Raw genomic sequence first — 25,025 nt, forward strand, 5'->3', positions numbered from 1 at the left:
ATTTAATTGAATTTTTATTGCAGCTTGAAAAGCATCAGGAAAAAGCCTTAGGCTATATTAACAAAAATTTATTTAAAATATCTAACCTTTTAAGTTCTTTTCCATTTTTCTTTTTGCTAGAACACCCCTATTCACCATTTTAACATTTAACATTAGTTTTTTGCTATTCATTAATGTTGCATATCAATACAATACTGAGATCTATGGTGTCTGAAACTAATTTTGCCTGAAAGACAGTCTGTGTTATAGAATTAAGTAGTCACGGTTAACTGTTATATCTTCCTAAAAATATTATTGCTAAATAACAACACAAGTATGATGACAGAATGGCCATTTTTATTACTGGAATTGCAAAGTATAGGAGAATCATTGAGTCAAAGTCATAATTATCCAATAAATGAATACAGTATTATAGGGTCTCTTTTCATGCTTTTTATGAACAGTATAATTCCACTTCTAGGCCAAGGAAAAGGCATTTCCCATTGATTTGCTTCTTTTTAACTGACAACTTGCTGTTTCTGGTATTAAATTCCATATTAACAAATGTATATTTTCCTTTCTGTAAATCTCTTGCCAAATCAAGTCAAATACACATTTGGCTCATCCCAGTTTACAGTCAAAATGACAGCTTGTGTTACAGCTTCAGAATGATGGTCCAAGACAAGCTTTGATGTAACATTTTAGGACAGTGATAGGACATTTTAGTGTAGTGACAGGACAAGGAGGAATGTCTTTAAACTGAAAGAGGGTTGATTTAGGTAGGTCAGATATTGGGAAGAAGTTCTTTAGTGTGAGAGTGGTGAGGCACTGGAACAGGTTGCAGAGTGAGACTGTTGCTGCCCCATCCCTGGAACTGTTCAAGGCCAGGTTGGACAGGGCTTTGAGCAACCTGGTCTAGTGCAAGGTGTCCCTGCCCATGGCAGGGGGGTTGGAACTAGATGATCTTTGAAGTCCCTCCCAACCCAAACCATTCTGTGATTCCGTGATTTTTTTTGTTTGTTTATGTACCTTGGGAAAGGACTTGCTTAATAATGGACAAACTTAAAATAAGTTGGAAACTTTGTCTTCTATGTCATCTGTAGGCTGACTCTTTACCTGACTCTTTTACTTTAAACTAGGCAAAGTGAAAATATTGCCTATAAAATTTTGTTACTGCTTCTTTGCCCACATATCTTGATTTCAAGAAATAGTTATAAGAAAGAACCACGCAATGAAGATGTGTTTATCTAATATCATTTTGTATCTAAGGTTGGATGAAATTATTCTGCCTTATGATGGGAAGTAGGCAGACCCCCAGTCAGGCAGAGAAGCTTTTTATCTCAAAAACACGCCTTTGCAAGATGAAGTACCCCTTTTCTGAGGAAAGGCTCAGCTTTGTTATTGTTGAAGGATATGGGCAATGAAGGGAAGCAATGATGGGGGACTAGTATGTTGTACTTACATGAGGGGCAACAATGTAGACTGTTTCTCCCTTTATCCTTTCCCCAAGGCAATCAAAAGACAAAGTCCAGTCAGCACCTGGCAATAACATTTTCATAACACTGATGTGACTTTTGTATGGAAGGTTGTCATGGTCTAACCCCAGCTAGCAACTAAGCACCACACAGCTGCTCGCTCACTCACTCCTAGTGGAACAGGGAAGAGAATCAGAAGGGTAAAAGTGAGAAAATTTGTGGGTTTCAACAGTTTAACAGGTAAAGCAAAAGCCACTCACACAAGCAAAGCAAAACAAGAAATTTATTCTGCTTCCCATGGGTAGGCAGGTGTACGGCCATCTTCAGGAAAGCATCATATGTGACAGTTACTTGGGAAGACAAATGCCATCACTCCAAACGAACCACTCTCATTCTTTTTCCCCCAGCTTTAAATGCTGAGTATGATGCCATACAGTATGAATATCCCCTGAGTCAGCTGGGGTCAGCTCTTGTGGCCGTGTCCCTTCCCAGCTCCTTGTGCACCCCCAGCCTGCTTGTTGTGGGGGTGGTGTGAGAAGCAGAAAAGGTCTTGACTCTGTGTAAGCACTGCTCAGTTGCAGCTAAAACAGCCCTGTGCTATCAACAGTGTTTCCAGCACAAATCCAATACACAGCCCCACACTAGCTTCTGTGAAGAAAAGTAACTCTATCCCAGTCAAAACCAGCACAAAGCAGTTTTGATATACTACCTTGTCAGCCTACAGTGTAGTGTGAGAGCAGGCAATAGTTGAATACTCCTCTCTACTCTCTTTTGTACAGGTCTGAGAGTGCTTCTTTCTTTCTTACTTGTTCGATCTCAGATCTTCAAAATTCCTTTTCCATGTAGACAATGCAACCATATTTGTAAAGATATTTGTTGCAGTCAGCTAAATGTTTGCCCATTTATCTCTCTCCCATGTGTTATTCTTGTATAGAGATAAATATGGTTGCATTACAGCTGTACGCACCTGATGCTATCTGCATTGCTGTGGGTACTCATGTGGAAAAATGAGTATGGTTGTTTTTTCTTCTGATATCTCAGCAGCTCTATATGAAGCAACTGATAATAAGTGCCATATATTTCTAGAGTATTTTTGTCTTCTAGCCTCCCATCACAGCTCTCCCTTTACAGATAATCTCAGAGTCTATCCACAGTCACTATTTCTTATACTGTTAAGTGATATTATACTAAGTGAAAATGGACACAGGTAAAGCATAAATATAATGTAATGCTCTCTACACACCCTCCACCCCTTTTTTTCTTTTTTTTTTTTTTTTCCTGGAAAAGCAATTATTTCAAACATTTAATTCAAAATATTGCAGAGCTTTTGCCTAGCAGCAAAGAACTAAACTAGAAGGATCCTATAGCAACAGTTCATTCCCTATACTTAGGAATACATTCAAGAAAGTTAATGAGGCCATGTTCATTAAAGACAGACTAGAAAACTGGAAAATTATGCAACTTTACCTCAGCATGCTACTATTATCAGTTACAAGATTGTAAGTCTTCAGGGTTTGATCATCTTTTCTAACTGTACATGTATTCCATGTCTAACACAATTTATGGCCTAAATATTTACCCCGTTCCTCCATGAGCACACACATTTTCCAGTATCCAGAAATGATTGTAAGATCTCTTATGTTTTAGTTGCACCTTGCCAATAGTCAAGGCAAGTCAATAGGCAAATAACAATTCAGAGAAGACCTCGACATACAGATAATTATCTTAAGCATAGTCTTGAAAAGGTGATACTCCTTATCTAAGAAAAATAATGAAATTCTTGACAAAAAATTTCATCAAGGAACAATTGTCTTTTCCTGTGTACTGTAAATGATCTTTCAAACGAGAAAAGACTTGTGTTGTTCTTTATCTGTGTTCCCCAGATAGTTAACTAGGTTGACCACAGCTACTTTGGAACTGTGTAAACACACTGCCTGCAGATTATACCTGATGTACAGGCCAAAGCTGACCAGCTCTGCCTCCCACTAGACCTGGGGCTTAGCAGAAGAAATTGCCCTAGTGTGAAATCCCAGCCATATATAGTATCTTCTGTACAGTTCTGGTGATGGGCACTTACAAGAAGGACCCAATTGTCCAACTAGTCTGAGACTACATTTTATAAATTTAAAGTTGCACCTTTTGAAGAAAAAAGCAGCAATCAACAGAAATTCATAGAAGAAAAGGCTTCCAACTGTTAAGGAAAAAAATATGCGTTTATGTGCTTATTTAACTAAAGTACAATCCGTTCTAAATAAAGGGTAAAAGTGCATATACTGGATAAGTGCACTTATTAATGCATATATTCTCATATTTCTTGCTATATTTATTTTATGGGAAGTCTTAGTTTGTGTGTCAGCTTCAGTTTGCATATTCCACTTTTTTCTTAGACAGGAAAAATGTATGTACCAGGGGGTGAGAGGGAAGAAAAAGTACTGCTTAGCCATTTGGTCCCTTGTTGACTCCAGCACTTCAGAGTTCCTTTAGTAACTTTGTCTTTGCCATTGCTAGATTACCACCGTGTTTCAGTCCAAAAAACTTTTTTGGGTTTAATTTTTTGACTCTTAGGCTACATATATAAGAGCGCATAGCGTGCATTAAATTCATAGTACTTCCATACCTTTCCCCTGCTTACAAGCTTCTAGAGTCTGACTTAAGCAGGGGTGATTCTCACATCATTCAGGGAAGGTCGGTATCTCATAGTGAACAATTACCATTTTAAATTTATATATAGAGGCTAAGCATTTCTCATAATCACATCAATACATATCTTCATTAGACATATTATTTAGGTCAGTTATTGCATTCACAATAAACTTTCCCTTTCATCAGCCATTAGAAGGAGCATTTAAAGGATATGTGCTATGCAATGCTCTTTTCAAGTAACCTGTCAAAATTTAAGCCTTATCTTTTCTAGAGAGGCATAAGGAGAAGAATGTTTTTCTTCTACTTTCCACTTCTTCATCAGCCACAGAAAATAAGATACACCATTTTTTTTCTGCTTCCCTTACATTTTTTGCATTAAAAAAAAAAAAATACTCATTATTCTTCACATTCTGAATTAAAGAAGGAATGAGTTATCAGGCAGTTTTCTTTGCTTGTGATTCATGTCTTGCTCTCAGACTTGTACCTGCTGACACTCAGTATCAGTGCCTTAGAAACAGCCAAGGCACACAGTCCTAGGCCTTAGAGGATGATTTTCTGTAATTTTGAAACCTTATAAACATATTTAATTTAATTGCTTTGTTAAAAATAGAGAGCAAGACATGCTAAAACAGCGTCAGCAAAGTACTGTGATCGCCCATTATCAATGCTTATTCTCTGTGGCTGCTTATATGCTCCGTGTACCATATGCGTACCAACATAAAAAAGCAACACCTCTGGAAAAAACTGCAAACTTCTTTCTGCCTAGTAAGGTGTAATAATTTAGGGAGTTTTATTCATTAAACATTTACATTTAAAACAAAGCAGCTGAAGGATCTGCTTTTACTTTCTTGAGCTGAGCCACCCAAACTTTTAGTTAGCTTTCAGTTATGTACATCAGATTATGCTTTGGCCTATTTTAAGTCTGAGCACATGCTCTTATGCTAGGGCAAGTAGACGAGTACTTGTATATTTGCTAAAATTATAATTTAGCATAACTGAGTACTAAAAAACTAGCAAGAGCTCTGTCTCCACAACATTATTGGCATATGAATCAGTACTATTAAAAATGCATTGCTATGACAACTTAATTATAAGGAGAGAATTCATCAGATACAGAGCAAATCTACAGTTGAATGGAACTACTGCCTCTTTCAGACTCCTCTGATTGTGTGCAGAATATTCATTTAATAAGGAGGAAATATATTGTAATCCTGTGTAACAAAAACTGAGAAAAGTAATGCAATACAGTCTGTATTATAAAGAAATAATAATCTTCGCCGTATTCTGGTACTAATAAAAATACACTAATGTTTCTGGTAAGTGCTGGAGTGACTTTACTAACAGCACTTCACCTTTTCTATTTCAAAATGGATTTCATTATTCAGTGGAAAATGTCATTCAGTAAACAAAAGAAAAAGACTTGCTATGGCAATCTAAATTGAAGCATGCTAGACAATAGAATGAAACTAGCTCATCATGCAAATATAATGATTTTTAAAGACAGAAGTTCATTGAAAAACTTTACATAGACATTTTCTACTTTGCCTCACTTAACAAACAGGATATATTTCAATTACTGTTTATTTTGAGTTTCTTGTATGTTGTCAAATTCACCAACCAGGGATCCTTTCTGTATTATCACAGAGTTCATTGCTATTTTCATTCCTAGTTGTTGCAGTGTCCTCCAGCATCCAGTTGTCTACAGTATTTCATGAGACGTATTTTGTTCTTTGGCTAGGGATGACGGGCTCTTCTCAGTCATTCATTTAGCCTTTTCTGCAGTTTCAGCTGTTACAGATTAAAAACAAATAAAAAGAGAATGGAGAGGAATATTTTCTGGTTTAGACTGTGTACTTAGCATATATTTACAGAATAGTGGGATTTTTTAAAGAGATTGTCCCAGGTTTGGTTCATCTAAAAACATTGGAGTCATAAAGAGGACAAAGCAGGAAAAGGTCTGCTCAGGATGGCTGTTTTGTAACAACTTCTGATTTGGACAGGTGCAACCTTTCTTGTGAAATGGAAGTAAAATATGTCTTAACAGTTAAAAAGTGTAAACTGGATTCATATGCTTAAAGAATGCTAACTTGTGAACACAGTATTGTCCTGAGTGCAGCAGATGGAGTCTAGACAGGTAGCAAAAACTGGGAAACATCTATGAAGTTCTATAATACCACCTTAAAATGTTTTTTCTACAGTCAAGTTCTCAGTGTGAGGGTAGGTGAGGCTAGTGGCTGTCACTAGCAAATGGAGATGCATTAATTTGTATGTGAGAGATATTTTGGACTGTAAGCGATGGTAATATACTTCTATTTGAAAATGCCAGACCTTTCTTATTCAGCTTTTGTAGAGCATTTGAAAACCATAACCTTTCAGACATCCACAAAGTAAATTAACAGTTTTGTTTTCTCTGAAGTAGACAGTATTAGTTATCTGTCAATATTTGGTATTTTAAAGATATGTCTTAATATTGCTTCTACTTTCTTAATACAAACAAGAAATGCCAATGGTAGCTTTGTATGTAAACTGTGGGATGTGCTTGTCATACCCAGTAGACCCATTGGCAGAACCCATAACCTTGCCTAGCTTTTTCCTATTCTTTTGCTTGCTTCCCTGAGGAGATTTTTTCCATTTATTGTTTCTTTGCCTTCTCTGTGGTGAACAAAGGTCTTAGAGGATGCTGTTACACATTAGTAAGGATTTACATTGCCCCTGAGAATGCCAGCAGTTATAGTTCCTTTCATTGCTTAACAATACAAAGGAAGGTAAATTTAAAAGACATTTCATCCAGAACTTTCTTCTTTTGCACAGCATCTTCAAAGAGAAAGCTAATACTACCATGTAACTATAACTGCTGTCAAAGACACATTTTGTTTTCTTACAAGGAAATATCTTTTCTTTAATCAAGTCTTATGGTACTAACCTCATATATTTTCTCAGAAAAGAACAGATGGGAAGGGATAAGAAACTAAAAATAAACATTTGAGTGAGTAAGATATTCCCATTAACACAAAAATTTCTGCTTTCTAGCTAGAAAGTATAGACTTCTTTAGTCATAGTAAAATCAATGTAGGAACACTTTTGTCTCAGAGCCATTTCCCCAGTGAAAGACCATGGTAAATGTCCTTTGACACTGACATTATACACACAGACTTTCAGTGATCATATCATAGTTCTTTTTCTTCATATAAAAATAGCAACCATAACATACTGCTGTATTGAATCCAAGATATCCTGACCTAAATTAGTAATGTTCTGAGTGAACAGAGAAAGGTTGACAGATTTCAGTGATCATATAAAGGCAAAGGCATTTAAAGTAGCTAATTCACTATTATTTAAACTTCAGCTTGAGTGGCTTGCTGTCAGATATTGTGTCATGCACTTGTGACAGGACGAAAGAAAAATCTCTATGGATTTTTTTTTTTCTATGTACTCCACAGCTAATACAAATAGAAAAAAGAAATCTGAGTTAGAGCTACTGTCTGGTAATTTTTTATCTATTTATAATGTTAACAGTAATCAAAGCAAATATAAATAACAACTACAAAATAGAGAGATAAAAATGCACTGCAACTTTCAAAAATTAATTTCAGCTTACCAAGTAACATAAAAAGTAGGTCTTTAAGAATTTCTGGAGCATTACACTTCCAAAAATATCTTCAGTGTTGGATTTGAGCCTGCAGCATTCTGCATGTTACATTCAGAACATAGTGCTGATTCATCCTAATTTAAAAATCGCATTCAAATGGCATTATGTTGTCTTAGGTAGTGTTCTTCAAGGAAAGTAGTTATAGCATGTACAACCCACATAGTGTATTCTGTGTGCCACAGTCTCTTACATCCTATTACTCCTAGAAAATGAAGCAAAGTATTTGTGTATTAGAGAAATTCCCTGGAAACCTGACTGTCAAGAGCAAAGTGGCTTAACAGTGTGCCATAAAAGACCATGCCGTTAAAGGCAGAAAATATAATAAAAGAGAACAGTGGATGCTCAGATGATGGGTGCACTTGGATGATATTACTCTGGAGACCAGTCTGTGTCTGTGGATGACGTACACTATGAACTGTGTAGTTGCTTCTGAATGTAAATCCTGGACAGTACTTTGGAAAGACAACACAACCAGAAAGATTCAATAATCTGTAAATGTCTTCAGCCTCAGAAAAGCTCACATTGCTGTACAAACAGTAACCTTTCTGTTCATCTCAGAGCTTTTTATGTGGTCTCAAACTATTAGATGACACAAAATGCATTACATTTTTTCAAGTATCTTTTATTAAGACATCCAGAGTTTCCTGAAACTAAAAAGAAGATAACCCCTCCCAATATTTCTTGTTTTGTTGTTGTTAGTAGGGCAGTTTTGTAGAGGGATTTATGTAAAATTTTTTTGGAACTGGAAAAGACTGGATTTCACTAGCAGTTTCTTGTCATAGTTCTTTCAACGACCTCTTAGTAGAAATGAGAAGTCCATGAAGTAGTATAGAGCAAGCTCCTCCAATGAAACAAAAAATGTTGTGACATTTTTCAAATTTATTCAAAGATTTACCCCAATTTTTTTTGAAAATCATACTTCAGCTGCAGTTCAATCATAATAATTGGAATAGTAAATATAATACATTTATTTTTAAAGACCGTATGGTCTCACAGATCTGGAACTCTAATGAAATATTTGTGAGACACACTCACTCACTCCTCTTCAACACTGGCATTTTAGAGAAAATCAGGTTGCCTACAGTTCATAGTAGGAGCAGAAAGTTAGAAATCATGGTGGAATCACACATTAAAAGTCAACAAGACTGTAAAAACTCCATAAAGATCCTGATAGTTTAGTACTCAGAATTAGTTCTAGTGTAATAAAGGAAGGCTGACCCTTTTAGTGTTAGGAAATGTTAATCAGCCATAAGATAAATTTGTTATTACCCCACGGTCCTAATTTTTTGTTTACACCCTGTTACCTGTGTATTGTACGTTAATTTTAAATGGTATTATATCACAGAAGTCAGCTTCTCAATCATCTCACTTGCTCAGTGAGAATAGTCTTCAAGATTCAGTAAAGTGTTCAAGATTAAATTAATTATATTATCTTGTCTCTCTTCAATGTGATAGGATGTTGTACAGGTAGGTTTTCAGTCCATAGTTCTGAACCATCCATATGGACCTGTTCAGTGATAAGTGGGAATTTAATCTCAGTCCTGAAAGCATTATAGATACCTTAGAATCAGTTCATACCCTTGATAACAAAACCACTTAGCCAGCAAAGCTCTTTGCCTTTAGTGAGCTGTTACTTTTTTTGTCCTAGATATGTTTAAGTTGTATTAAGGAAAAATGCAGTTCTTGCCTGCAGTATGTAGATTGGATTATGACATTTGGGTTTATCAAAATGAGCAACATTTACAGCTTTTTTTACAACTGAAATTATCCTATTGAATATCATACATTGACAGTTTGCACTTTTATCCCTCCAAAAATCTTGTAAGGTGCAATAATAGGCTTATTTTAGCACAACAAAAAAAAAGTATTGAAAACAAATGTCTTGGTATAGTTTCATAGTCAATGTAAACAAATTATTCATTGGATAGAAAAGCAACTGGCAATTGCAAAAAATTGCACAAGAATACAGGTTGTTCGTTTATCTGCTTCAGTTCATTCAGCTCTGCCCTAACAGGGCTGCTAAGTCATTTAGAAGTTCTGTTGATGTCAAGAATACCAAGTAGGTCCAAACACCAGGACCGTATAGCAACAATGAAAGGCTTGCTTAGAAAACCCTGCTGGTGTTCACAGTGAGGCTGTGATAATCAAGGTGCTGTGAAATGCTTTAACTGGATTTTGAAACTTGATACTAAATAGATGCCTGTAGCTCCTGAGCATCATCAAAGTCCTGTTTCTTCTCCCTTTTATATGCCCAAATATTTCACATCTTCAGTTAGGAAGTGGTTTACTTTCAGCCAATGCTATTAAACAGTTACAGCATACTGATTTGGGGGGGAAATAAAAAAAAACAAAACAACCACCAACAAAACAAACAAAACAAAAACCCCTAAATTCTGAGAAGCATATTTGAATGTTCGTCAATTAGCAGGTTGAACAAAAGAAAGTAAATGTACTATTCATATTTCACAGAATATTTTTAGTGCCTATCTCTCAAAGTATTTAATCCAATTATAAGTAACCATGAGGAGTGTTCATATTTTGAAGACAGAAAAAATAAATATGTAAAGGTCAACATATTACTGTGTCTTTTTAACACAGCTTAAATGTGAAAAAGTTTATAAATTTTTATCTTGTAATCAAGTGAGAAAATTAAGTATAAATTATTTGAGTGCTGTAAAGGATTATTCCATTAGTGGGTACTCCTCAAACTTAAGATGCTGGCAGATGATTACAACTAACAAGGACAGTGTCTACGCACACAATGGCCTGAGTATTCCCCACTAAGTATTTTTTTCATGTTGTCAGGCTTGATGATTTATCAATTATCAATATTAAACATGTCTACACTGTTTAAGTGCCAGGATCTCAGTTAGCAATACTGATTCAGTACTAGTAAAGAAACAGAGTATTAGTAGAGAAACAGCCAGCTAGCTAGACTTCCATCTTTAGAAGGGTAAGAGAAAGTTAAGCAACCATGTAAACATTGTGTGAATTAGCATGTTTTAATTAATCACTAGACTGAGGTTGTGGTAAATGTCAGCATGCAATGCACTATAGTATGAAGCAGAATTGATCACTGCAAATCACTGCTCAGTGCTGAAACAAACCTGTTTTACAGCTGAAAATAATTTATGTAATCCATTTTCTTTTCCATTTCAACAGATGAGGAAGGGGGGAATGTGTGCCTGGTTACTTGTCTTGGACAGATTAGCATAAAAATGCATAGAAGTAGGAGCCATGGTAGTGAATACAATAGAAAAACATTTCCTGGTGTTTCCTGTTCCTGTTACTATTATCTCAGATCTTTAAACACCTGGGATTTTGACAAAGAAACAAGCTAAAATTGAGAGATGGAGACTGAGTTTACAGAACTATAAATTAAAAATTGAATGTAAGCTTCAAAAGCCAAAAAAAAACGCTACCCTTATGCAGATGTTTGTATTTCACAGTATCCATTGACTGCTGTCATCACTCTTAACTTCAGTGAGGAGGAGAACATATATATAAAATTTATATCTTGTCATGTAATGCCAAAAGCACTTTCAATAATTTTGAGGAAGTACAATGTGTAACTGAATGACTTTAGACTGCAAGCTTGTTTATATTCTATTTATTTATATTATTTCCTAAAATAACGGGTTAAAGCCATTAAAGTAAAAGTCTATGGGGACATACACTTAGACCAGTAAAAAAGATGTAGGCTTTCATGCTCAAGGATGTGCTTTCTTTGTTTAACTCTCTTGTGTAACAGAGCCTGGACCCCGTAGTGCCACAATACATAGCAACAAATGTTGGATTAAGTTTTTTGTCATAAGTGCCCTCTTCAAATATACTTTGAGGAATGCTAGAATTATTACATTGAATTATAGAATTAATTAAAAGTAGGAGATCAGGAAGCCAAAGAGAGCAAACGCCTGATTTGCAGCAGTGGTCTACTTACAATCCTTTAACTGTGATTCAGAAATTGGAGGGATAAAAAAAGACTAAATTAATTTTGCCACCCATGTATCATGGGGAAAAAAATTGACAAAACCCACCCTTCATGTCCCATGAAAATGATTGATTAGAAGTTTTAGGTTAGAATCTGGATTATACTCATTTTTGTGAGAAAAATCTAACACTACCTTAAGGGATAGCAATTTTGGTTTTTTATATGTAAAACTGTAAGATTTAACCCAGAGAATGAATGACAATGTCTGGAGTTTCCTGGCTCCTTTGTTGCTTTCTTGTAGTTTGAGATGAACTCATTCAGTGGCTGATTACATCTCAGGTGAGCTCTCTGGGCATTGTGTAGGACTATTTTACACAGCTAAATCTCTCCAGCAGGACCAAGGGAAGGGCTTTGTTCCTTGTTTGGAAGGGCACTCAGGTCCACGCACCACATAGTTCAAAACCACCGGGATTTACCTGGATATACTAGGTAGTATGTTGTGTATACATATCCATGTACCTGCCAGAAGAAGAAAATGCAACAAGGTTTTACCAGTGGGGTGCTGAGTAACTGAAGAATTTGTTTGGTGTTAGAAGTTGTTGTTAAGCAGACATCAGTTTAGTCTTCAGGGAGGTAAGATCTGAATGCTGAACACTGGTTACTGTACAAGGTAGAGCTGTCCCGTGAATGGGACACTTGTCTTAAACTTGGTAAAACTTGATTGAAAGGTTTCTTCTTCCTATAGATTTTAAGAAAACATTAAATAAATCACTCAGAGCGTATCCATCGGTGTCAGTATAACTAATAAAACATTTTTATTAACTCTTTTAGTAAGAAACAGCACAGATTGCCAAGAAAATAATTTACTTTTTTTTTTTCCAAATGGTTTGAAGTAGGAGATTTGATGGGAGATGAAGAGTGTATGTAGATCCTTGCCTGAACGATTAGTTTATTCTTCAGCATCTTCAGTCACAGATTATATTGTAGTTTGCTAAATTTAAGCATGAGGTTATTATTAGTATTCCTAAGTTACGCCAAATACTTTGCTGAACAGAAGGCAAACAAGATGAAACCAACCTCTCAGTAAATTCACAGGGATTTTAACATTCAATTCAGTCTACAACTCTACAAAAGGAGTAAAAATTAAATTTGGACTAGACAATGCCACAGGTAATCGAGGGATGGGACAACCCAAACAAACTCCGAGCAATCACCTGCACCAAAACCTTTGTTTAAACTTCAGCAAAAGTTTGTGAAGGATTTGTGTTAAAAAAGTTGGTAGATAAAACACTACGTGAAAAGAGTGTGCCAATGAAAAGACTTTGTCTTCTGCAATAAAGGAAATGAATGATAGTAGCACAAAAGTTACAATAGAAGACAACATCCATCAAGAGAGCTCTTAAAAAATACATTGTAGGGAACAATTGTGCAGTGGCAGGGGGATGAATTAGATGACAAAAAGAAAATTCATTTGAAATATCTGAAATGAGCTTTTGTTCTTATGTGCTACAACAGGAACAGAGGAAACTGCATGCATTAATATGAGAAAGCTGCATGCATCACATAAGCAGTCAATGCAGATTTGCTGCATATTTGACTATATTTCAAAGGTCATTGAATGATCATTAAGGATGAATAAGACTAATTTTAAAAGTATATAGAATTACTTTGATAAAAAAAATATATGTTTAACATATGAACAAGGAAGGCAAACCCCTGTGTTTTCTGGCCATGTCAGTTAAATATGTAGGTTTTGCCTGTACTTGAAAGATGTTTATCCCACTATCTGAGAACACTGTGGGATTTTTCTTAAGTAGCAGCACCATATAGATAGATATTTGACCACAGAAAGCAAAATTAAGGATGGACTAGGAATGCTGGAGAGACAAGATTTTCAACTCTCTAACTTGGGGTGATGCTTCACTTTGGCAGAACTGCAAGTGCCCCCAGCACCGGCAGTGCTTTTACTGATGGAAAAAGGTCTTCTACCACCCAAGCAGAGCTGGATGTTGCTAACAGGATTCACCAGTGGTTCCTGACTAGGTAAAGTGATGATTCAGGTTCAAGGTCCATCCAGGGAGTCCAGTCAGCAGCAGGAGATGAGAGCACAGACAGAACTGTCCACTTGGGCAGGAACTGATGACATTGGGATGAGCTGAAATGGGAACCCTGGTCCATTGGCAGGGCGCATGGATAAGCATCTACCCTAGGGCAGGGCAGGGCCAGTGAGGTTCTTTGGTACCCTCAAAGCTCCTGACATCTCAGATTTTAGCAAATTCTCAGAATAGTGATTACAGCATGTAGAAGTCGGCAGTGTAAACATCTAGCTCTCAGTTAACCTAAGCTAGTTGGTTTTATCGAAAGAGAAGCAAACAGAATTCTTTTCAACCTAAGGCAGACTTCTAGCAAAGGTAAGTAGCAGATCAGTATGTGCTCGTAGCTAGCTTACATAAAGACCTCCACATTGCAGGGATCCAAAATTAGGAGAGGTCACCAGATTTTCAAATTGCATGCTAAGTAGCAGCATAGCAATGAGCAATAAATCCTACTCAGTACCTTGAATTTAAAATTAGAAATGCCTTGTCACCTTTTTCACAATGTGAAAAACATTATTATTTTGATAAGTGTCAGGAATGACACTATGGGATTCTTTTGAAGTTGACTGGGAATTTTAGGATCATGTAATTTAATTAGTGTTATTTTTCTTTTAAATCAGTGAAAGTTCAAATAAGGGCCTGTCTAGAAATGTGCAGTCAATAAGATTACCAGTTAGACTGTGTAGTACAATACATACTGATTTGGTTTTGTAGTACAGAGTGACATTATTATCCATGAATCAGTGTCATGAAAGAACTGACAAGAATGGTCAGAAAAGAAAAACATGGATGAGATACAGATCCTGATTTGAGTTACAGTGGCATAGAGACCTTTCAAATCTAATTGAGAATGTGCCACTTGCTTTGCTTGTTCAATTTTCCTTTTAACACACAACCAGAATGGTCATTTGCCTTCTCTGTTCACTATCAGCTCTCTGAAAATGTTTTTATTCTTTCTTACAGGTGATGTTGGTGATTGGGGCAGCTTTTAATGTGGAGGCATAGGTGTCCTCCCCCAAAATAACTTTATAAACTTCGTTAAGTCTCATTAAACCTCATACCTTTTTACCAGCCTTTGTCTTAACAGCAACACAGTGACTAAGTAATCTATCTCAGAAATAGTAGCAACTGTAACAATAAGTAACAAGTTTCTATAGATACATACTCATCTTTTACTGATATTTACAGATTTGCATGTTATACCCTGTAGCAAAGATTTTTTTCTTGAGCTTTCCTGAACAGTAGAAGGCAAGAACAGCAGACCACTTTTCTGGTTTTGAGGGTCACATGTGTGAGGACGCTGAAGTGTCAGCGTGGTGTGGATTTATGTCTGCTCTCCACTGGTTCAGCTGCACAATTCCATGAAAGACTTAAATAGTATAATTCACAATATGTAGGTCATTGCAGTAAATTCATTTTTCCTTCAGTAATAACTTGTGATCTTCAGACCACATTTTTGCTGGACAAAGAGCAGTCTCTCCCCTCTGAAATGTGTCCTTCTACCCCGTTTTCATCCTTTTCCCACCTGTTTATTCCCCTTTCCATCCCCATTTTTGAGCTTCTAGTCTCATGGATAGTGAAACTCCTTTTGATTCTTCTAATTGACCAAATCTTTGTGTGTCTTCCCTTCTGTAATGAATTTTGACCTTCATGAGGGTTTTTCTGTCAGTTATCTTTTCTGTTTTTTTTTTTGTTTTTGTTTTTTTTTTTGTCTTACAGGCTCCTTCACTTTCACTTTTCTCTTTAGATAAGTCTTCCATCTTAGAAGTAGGGTTTGCTTTGGTTTGTTGGGTTTTTTGGGGGTGCGTGTGTGTTTTTTAAGACCTTTTTGGCTTCCCTCTTTGCTCCTATCGTTGTTGATATCAAGAAGACATACATTTTTGCCCTGCATGAAACATCTGAACCATTTACTACTATTTTGTGCTGAGGTCCATGACAATCTTTTCATCTTCTTGATTACTGAAGATATTTTGTTTCATCATTCCTAACTTGCTTTGTGGGTATCATCTTCAATCTTTGTTTGCCCCCTCGTTTGTTGTTTTTTTTCCTCTCTCTACCTGATCTTGCCCATTTTGCGGGGGCACCACAATCAAGAAAAGCCTCCATAAGTTCCAAATCATCTTCCAAATCCCTCATTAATGTTCAGCATTTCAACTGCAACAGCTGGAGGAAGCAGAACAAGCATTAAGTGTCATTTAACTAAGCTATCTCACTAAATATTTTAATTTGCTATCTTGATCCATATATCAGAGCAACTGTAGCTAAATTTGGGTGACACAGCATGGGCATATTATTTGGTAAGTGTGAAATAATGTAGCTGCTAAAGGAGAGAAGAGTACTTCTAGGTTGAACAGACACCACAAAACTGTTTATATCCAGCTCAAGAAAATTGACCTGATCAACTGATACACATTTCTAACGATATTTTAGGCAGGAAAGTGTTTCCCCTGACAAGCATGACAAATACTGTTACAGTATTTTCTTGCCTGTACTCTGCTCTGTGACAGTGGCAGCAGAGTTATTGTTAGGCTCAGGCAGAGCTATTTATACACTGGGACTTGCAGTGCTCTAGAAAAAAAAGAAATTAAATCCTTGCTTCTTTAAAAAAAAATATTTACTCTATTGCTAATCATTGTAAGAACAGAAACCCAATTTCCTAATCCAGTTGATTGAAGTGAAATAAGAGACTTTCTTCTTTTCTTGTTTTTGTTTGTTTTTGTTTTTTTTGTTTTTCTTTTTTTTGTTTGTTTGTTTGTTTTTTGTTTTTGTTTTTTTTTTTCTTTTCAGTGTTTCTTTTATGTTTTGTTTAGGTTTGGTTTGTTTGTTTTCCTGTCTTTGCACTTCCCTTTCTCATGGTTTAGATTGAAAACTAAGGGGCAGGAACGGCTGCAGCATTGGAAACTGTATAAAGAACAGCTGAAATGTATTCATCCCATCTGCAGCCCTAGGAGACCCTTCTCTGTTCTTGTTTTTAATATGAAGGAGATTTTAGCTCTTCAAAAGGTAAAGCCTGTTTTTCACTGTGCTGCATACATGCATTCCTTAAGCTGCAAATTAGGAGAGAGTCAAGATTTTTTCCCTTTTCCACCACTTTCTGTTATCTGGAGAATAGCTGAATATGTCTGTATCCATCTTGTATACCACCAAGAAAAAAAAATTGCTTTGCTAAAACTCTTTCCCATTGCTTTCCTAAAACTCTTCAACCTCAAACATTCATGTTGGCTGGAGAACTGTGAAATTAATTAAGCTTGTTTTTTGTATAGAGGTCCAAACTGGCAGACTGCTCAAATACCTGAACCTTGAACAGGTGAAAACAGAAAATAGACTTCCAGAAATTTTCTTAGGAATAGAATCATAGAATCATAGAATAGTTAGGGCTGGAACGGAACTTAAGATCATCTGGTTCCAACCCCCCTGCCATGGGCAGGGACACCTCACACTAAATCATCTCACCCAAGGCTTTGTCCAGCCTGGCCTTGAACACCACCAGGGATGGAGCATTCACAACCTCCCTGGGGAACCCATTCCAGTGCCTTACCACCCTAACAGGAAAGAATTTCTTCCTTATATATAATATATACATAATATTATATATAATATATATATTATATATAATAAATGTATATGAGTCCCTGATCATCTCTACGAAAACATCTTGTGTTATCTCCTTTTGATGTTTATTTTTAATTCATGATTTTGAGGGATTTTTGCATTGGTTGAACATACTCTTATTAATCACATTATTCTGTATCACAGACCTTCAGTAAACTTCTGCTTTCCATTTCTTGAAATGTATTGGTTCCAGATGATAGGTTCATAGGAACCCTAATGAACTAGATATAAACTTTCCTACACATTTCAAAGCTCAATTTCCACCTGGAATTCCGATATTTGTACACCCCCGAGGTATTAGGTGGTATTCCAAACTATCTAGTTCTACTTGACTTGGTACCTGCACAATCTTCTCAACTTTTCTTTGTAATAAATACAAACAGGTTTCAATTTTCTTTCAGCTATTCCTCCAAAACCATTTATAATCTTTTACTAGTTTCAGATTCTGGCAAAGAGATGCATTTTCTAACACTGAGACAAAAACTGTTCTCATTTATTTCAGATGCTAAACTACACATACTATAATCTTTACAGTAAAAAGAAGATTCAGTCTTTCAGATTTACTTCTTTAATATTTAGGACAGCCTGGTACTGAGATTTTTGTACCATATCGCATAGAAGTGGTAGGTTTCCTTAATTCAATTTTTTTTTCACTCTGACAAAAGGAACCCCTTTGCTATGCTGTCATTTGTGCTTAACTGATTCAATTTTCAAGATAAACCCATTTTTTCAGAAGATTTCCTAATTATCCTAGTAGCTTTTTAGCAATAAAAAAAAAAACAACCAACAAACGAAACAACTAAATATTAAACTAAGACACCTATAAGGAAGCATAATGTACCCAAGTTTTTAAAATAAAAGAATATTCAGTGTTCTTTGGCAGTGCACAAAATTCTAGGCAACAGCATAACAAAGCCTATACTTTTAATTTTTGAATTACATTTGCATAATTATGTCTTTGTTCCGAGATGTACCTCTTGCTACTTAAAGGTTAAACACACTATCAGTTTTCAGATTAATAATTTGGGATACTTTTATTAGCATTCTATGTGTCAAGGGTTTTCTTGTCATCCAAATTTTGAAAAAATGGATAAAATAAATTATATGCAAATTCATGGGAATAGTTTTGGTTTTGGCTGGTTCAAGCTTGTTTGAAAATTTCTGCAGAATTTGCTTAGGATTGTCTTTGCATCTTTGTCTTGTATGATTGCTCAGTATCAGGAAAATTGCTCTCTGAATCTTGCAGATCTGTTCATTTCATTCAGAATGATTGCATCCACATTATGTAAGGGAGTAATGATTGTCCTCAATTTATTTTCTTGTAACAAAATGTGTGTTTGAAGGGCAGAAAGAACAAAAGGCAAAACACAGTTCTGGATAGTTTTCTGTTTGGTATTTGCCATCTTTGTCAAAGCGGCTATCTTTGTTATATTCTTCAGTGTAGTGTTGTCTCAGTTCTTAACTGTATCTCTTAGTGACTCCAGTGGAAAACCAGTACATGCAAATTGATATTATTTCTCCCACAAGCAATAAAATAAGGCTTTTCTTTTTTCAAGGACTTTTGAATAAAGGTTAGAAATAACCAGTCTGGGTTTTTTTTTAATTTTGTTCCACCATTATATTCTATTTTCAGCATCCCGTCAACTGTTGCTTGGATGAACTGAAAATTACATGCACCTTTCAGCAAGTAAACAGATGTTTCAAAAAAAACTTTAACAAGTGTCTGGATTACATGCACAAATTATTATGGATAGATTTATTTATTTATTTATTTTCCAGGGCAACATGTGTTCTTCCATGTTGCTGTTAAGTAAGACTTCCAAATAAGAGGCATATCATTGCATTATAGCAGCATAGTTTCTGTACCCACAGATTCTTCCCATTTGGGAATTTCTTAGACAAGAAAACACTGTAAATGATTAATCAAGTATTTTTGAAGATGATTAAGAATTCAGGAAAATATTTCTTTGTCAGCTGCTACCATTCAGCAGAATTCAGTAGAAGCTTTTCATACTACATCACTTAATCTACATAATGAGCTCAGTCATGAAATTTGTCTTGACTTCAGCAGCCTGAGCATGATTTCACTGTCTTTTACTCCAGCAGTTGTTTAGTATGATTATTATATATTCATGAATGTGCAATCCTTTCCAGTTTAAAGGATACTTAACACTGCAGTTTCTATCGATAAGATTTCAAAATCACTGCTACTACTGGTATTTTTCATGGTTTTACCTCAAATACTGTATGTTCTGAAGAATTCTTTATGCAAGCCTCTTCTAGCAACAACTGATTCTCATAAAATAGCATTATGGTTTTGAATATCACTCATTCTCCACCTACTACTACAGGACATAATGTACTGTCTTTTGACTGATGTGACAATATAACATTATAAGATACCCAGATACTTAAGTACCTAAAAAAAAAAAACTAAAACACTGAAAGAATAATGAAGTTACAAATTTTTAAACTCAAATAGCAGATTTTTATTAGCTGTTTGAGGAATTCACATAGTCATTAAAATAATGCCTGTATTTTTTTTTATAGCAACCAGATAGTATTCTCTAGGAGCTGCATATAGCTCTACAAGGATTTCACAACTGAAGCCTTTTCTAAATTGCTAAATTGTTGAAGATCTGAATATATGCACATGTGATATCTACTTTAGATAAGATTAGCAGAGAACCTAACAGTAAATGATTCTAAAGATACAGGAAGTGGGAAGAAAGGATTCAATCTAATAGCAGGAGTTATCTGAAGAATGCAATTTTCAAGCTACTCTGTAGAAATGTTGAAGAGCTTCATCTAGGAGTGTAGGAGCTGACAATGGCTATTGAGCACACTTGAGATACAGGAAAAGTCTGTAGGCAATTTACATTAATAAGCTATGCCCACAGGGTTATGCTCAAAGGCATCTGATGTCCAGACCAGCACTGCAATTTTGCAGTGAAGAACAGACCCATTTTTTCTTCTACAGAAAGAATAAACAGCAAAATGTGAACAAAGGAGATAAGTTGCATCAAACTTATAAAGGTACTAAGCTTTATAAGTCATAGACTAAATTCAGTAAAAATGAGGTCCAGGCCATAACACATCAATAGCTTCTATTCATTTCAAGAACTGCTTATCAAAAAACACTATTTAGCCATCAGTGATTAAGAACAGTGATATTATAACAAAGATTACATCCCTATCGAGTGTGTTACTTCATCTTGGAAATATACTATAACTTACTGAGAGACTTTTATTTGATCTCATGACTGCTGACTGTCTTTTGGAGCTATCTGTCCAAGTATGAGAGAATAAATAGGTGAGTAAAGGATACTAAAACAGGAGTCTGTTACCAAGAACTCTGAACAATTATGTTCATAGCAGATTTGCTTGAACTAATTACAACCGATTTTAATGTGAGACTGTTTAGATGTACAGCTTCTGTAGTTTCTGTTTTTCTTAATGTGTGAAGGGAAGAGGTGTTCTGAGAGTTGAATAGGTGAAATTGCTGGACTATTCAGAGAGCTGGAGAGTTGCAGGAAAAATGGATGCTAAATAAAGTAGCCATGAAGCACTGGGATAGTACCTTTAAGAGTGCTACAGAGTTAGAGCTTGCCTTCTGTTTTGGAAGGGACCTGATATACTTGACTGCAGGGGAGCCCTGACGATTTTACTACTAACTTCACTGAGGAGGAGACATATAGTTATCTTTCTGTATAAAGAGAGTTTACTATCCAGATGCTTTGCAGAACAAAGGTATCGTTAATTACTGAGAGATTAATTTGATCCTTGTAGTTAACCTTCTGACAAAATGAGATTTTATATCAGCTGAGAGAGACTGGGAGAGAGCTCTTATTTTTTAATATCGAGTCTTATACAGTTCATCAGCTTTACAGATTAGAAGTCTGACAACTCTTTATGTCTCCTAGTATATTACACTGGCTGCTCCACAGCAACAGACACTGATAGATATGCATTAGTTTTATAATGCTTAGGAAATTGGCAGTTAAAGTCTGTGCTGCTGTTCCTCCAGCACCACATGAAGTCCCAGATCCTTGCTGAAACATCGCTGCAGTGCAACAGATGAACATTACACAATAACAGACTTTGCTCTTGCAGAGCTCAGTGTTTTGTGCAGTATGATCATGACATTATATAGATGCATAGCTAACAAATTAGCACTAGCTCTTCAAAACAGTCTGATTCAGACATGATGTGATGTCACATATGCTCTCTCCTCAACCCCACACCTGATTCTACAACATGCTGTCTGCTCTGTGTAGAGCAAAACCTGAACAATTCTTTATTTGTTGGGGGGGAAGGTACAACTGCCTTATTTCTTCCTTTTCCCTATGTCTTACCTACATGAGCTGTTTGTACTGACTTTCATTAATTCAAAATCCCCAACTTTATATTGCTATTTATAAGCCCTTAAATTGCCTGGTGATACAGTGCCTAACATCAAAAACATTGGTTGAAAATTTCCTTTCAATGTCATTCAGCACAACTGTAGCACCAAAGATAGATGAGTGGTAAGACACCCTGACCACAAAGTTCTCATGTGCATGGCCTTACTGGAATTCTGTTGACATTTTAATAGCTATATAATTTTTCTTTTCTATCAAGGTGTTATAGTGCCCTGAATCAAAGTCTCAGGCAGGGCAAATGTTGTGTACTCTACAAAGGTGCACGGTGCACTGATTAATAAAGCCCTTTGGCTTTTACTGTTATTCGTTGTCCATCTTGCCAACTAAACACTTTTAAAGGGCCTGAAGGAATATTTAGAATGGAATTACATACCTTCCCAGAATGTAAATTCTAAATCTCAGTAAATAAGAGACGTATATCTGCTCCTGGAAGTGTTCCATGCATAAGTTCAAAGAAATTTTAGGAGAAATGTTTTGTTTGTTTATTTCAATTCTGAGAAAACAGCAAAGAATTCGAGTATCAAACCAACCTTCCAAAATCTTATTCAAAAAGTAGATGAAGGAATGCTGCCTTGCCTTGCCTTCCCTTTCTCTTCTGTTTTTTCCACTGAGACTGTGCCATTGCGGCTGTCACAACCAGAGCCTTTTAAAGCTTGCCACGTCCTATTGTCTGTGCCTGCAAGTCACTCTCAGCCTTTAAAGCTCCTTCCCCTTTGCTGGCTTCCAGGCAACATTCAGAGTGTTCTCCCAGTCTAATGTGTGTAATAACCATCACCCCTCCGACCCTGATTTAAGTGCAGATGAAGTGAACTGGAAGTCTCCAGGCTCTGTCACTGAATTGGTTCCAAAAGGTAAAATCTCCTGTAATGTGAAAAATGCTGTGGGATAGAAGAAGCTGTAAAGAATCTGAAGGTCACATACTGTCCTTTAAATTCATCCTATAGACTAACACTGAAGCCTGTGAGTCTTTAGTCCACTGAAACATTTCTTTAAACCTGTTTTTACATTTAAAAATTGAGTATGATATAGCTACATCTTGGCATATACCAATTCATCTCTGCCTTTCCCACACGTTCTAGTGTCTTCCATTCTGTTGAACTGATGAATTGATTAATGAATATTAACCATTGTAGTGCACATAAATCTGTGGCTATTTGTTGCTACATTGACAAACTATTCACCAGAATACCAAAAAGAGTTTTTCCCTCATTACTGAAAAAAAAAAGAGGTGATACATAAATGTTTTTTTGCAGTAGGGTGCTGAGGAATGTAAATTACTGATGATTAGTGTCCTACTTTTATTAAGAATGAAGTAGGGGTTTTTATCTATTTAGTGATTCTCTGGTCGATTTCTGGAGAACAGTATGCTTCCCTGGCTGTGGGAGGACTTTGTGTTTCCCTGGAAGTGCCTGTCCCTGCCTGCCTCTCCTGTCCGTTCTGTGATATAGTAGCCTTTTTTTTGTTTGTTTACTCCTTTCTTGTTAAATATTTTCAAATTCTCCAGCATACCTTCTGTTCAAGAGCGCTTCTTGAAGGAGCCAATTGATACCTGTTTATTCTTAATCCAGGAAATGACTAGTATTTTTAAACAGTGAAAAATCTAACTGAAGTTACACAAGTTCAGTTTCTGTACACAGCCAAAAGAGAATGACCAAACTGCAAATGAAGACCTTTGCTTCCCATTTTACAAAGCAGAACATCACCTAAAAATTGTACCACTGTAACAGTTACTTAATTTTGGAAAAAAAAAAATCTAGAGGCCCAGGAGAGCGATTTAGCATCCATTATACCTATTCATGTCATCACATTTAATAATGTAAGAAACCGTCTCCAGGTGCTTACAATGAAAGCATGTGGCAGGGGGCAATAGTTTAATACACAAAAGAGAGGAAGAAAGAAAAAGGTAAAAAGGAATTTGTTTTCATTAGTAAAATGAAAAGCAGACATGACCCAGAAATGTCTGGATAGGGTCAAGGGGCAGAGGTACATTTTAATAAGTCCTGAAGAAGACAGTACAATGGCTTAGTAAATATTTACCCAAATCTTCTTGGCACTACTTATGTAAAAATACAAAGTTCTTTTAAGTATTCTACAGTTTAGTTAATCAGAATCCATCCAAGGGAATGAAATAATCATAATTATTTCATAAATGTGTGTTGCCTGAAAATCAGTGTGTTTTGCTTATTTTTGTTTTGCTCAATTTTGTTTTATTCTTTCAGTATACTGCAGTTCCTCTACAGAGCAAGGTTGTACTAAAAGACTGATTTCCTGTGGTGTAAATTAGAGGTTCATAAGACTAGGGGACTTTCAGTTTTTCATTTTATCACCAGCTGTTTTGTATCCGTAAATTGCAGGTGAATCTGTCTGGAAAGTCTTCTTCTTCACTCCAAACTTCAGTCCGGAAGACTCCAATGGTTGCTATGATTCTCATGTTTGCTTCTGCCATGGAAGATTCATCACATGGCATGATCCCCCACTGCTCTTTGATCTCTCCACAGACCCTGAAGAGAAAGTCCCACTGACTCCAAAAACAGAGAGACGTTTCTATGAAATCCTCAGTGTCATACACCTAGCAATAGAAAACCACACCAGATCCTTGCATGCTGTCCCTAACCAGCTGTCATGGGACAACCTTCTCTGGAAACCATGGCTACAGCTGTGCTGCTCCTCTCTCCTTCAGTCTTGCTACTGTGATCATGACTCATAAAGGAGCCTGCTGGAAGTCAATTCAGGATAAATAAGTTGCAACTCCCTTTCAGAAGCTGGAACAAGAGAGTGTGGGTAACTGACTTGAACCACCATGGTACCAAACTTCAGAATGTTTTGTTATGCAGGAGCACCTGTCTTCAAATCACAGAATCCCAAGGGTTGGAAGGGACCTCAAAAGATCATCTAGTCCAACCCTCCTGCAAGAGCAGCGTAACCTAGAGTACATCACACAAGAACTTGTCCAGGCAGGCCTTGAATATCTCCAATGTAGGAGACTCCACAACCCCCCTGGGCAACCTGTTCCAGTGCTCTGTCACTCTCACAGTAAAGAAATTTTTCCTGATGTTCACATGGAACCTCCAATGCTCCAGTTTACACCCATTGCCCCTTGTCCTATCATCACTGGACATCACTGAAAAAACCTAGCTCCATCATCCTGACACTCACCCTTTACATATTTGTAAACACTGATGAGGTCACCCCTCAGTCTCCTCTTCTCCAAGCTAAAGA

General features: G+C 36.3%; 1 protein-coding gene across 3 annotated transcripts in view; it reads left to right on the top strand.

Moving 5' to 3' along the window:
• STS (steroid sulfatase) overlaps nucleotides 1–24,652 on the top strand; it is a 97,081-nt gene extending 72,429 nt beyond the window's left edge. For all 3 annotated transcript variants that reach the window (XM_062603702.1, XM_062603703.1, XM_062603704.1), the window contains one exon: nucleotides 24,161–24,652. In XM_062603702.1, the coding sequence (XP_062459686.1) occupies nucleotides 24,161–24,513 (353 nt within the window). In that variant the 3' untranslated portion in view covers nucleotides 24,514–24,652. The remainder of the gene's footprint in view (nucleotides 1–24,160) is intronic.
• Nucleotides 24,653–25,025: the final 373 nt, after the last annotated feature.

The sequence above is a fragment of the Pezoporus occidentalis genome, unplaced genomic scaffold, assembly GCF_034315485.1.
Source record: "Pezoporus occidentalis ecotype Australia unplaced genomic scaffold, CSIRO_AGI_Poc_V1 ctg81, whole genome shotgun sequence".
Lineage (NCBI taxonomy): Eukaryota > Metazoa > Chordata > Aves > Psittaciformes > Psittacidae > Pezoporus > Pezoporus occidentalis.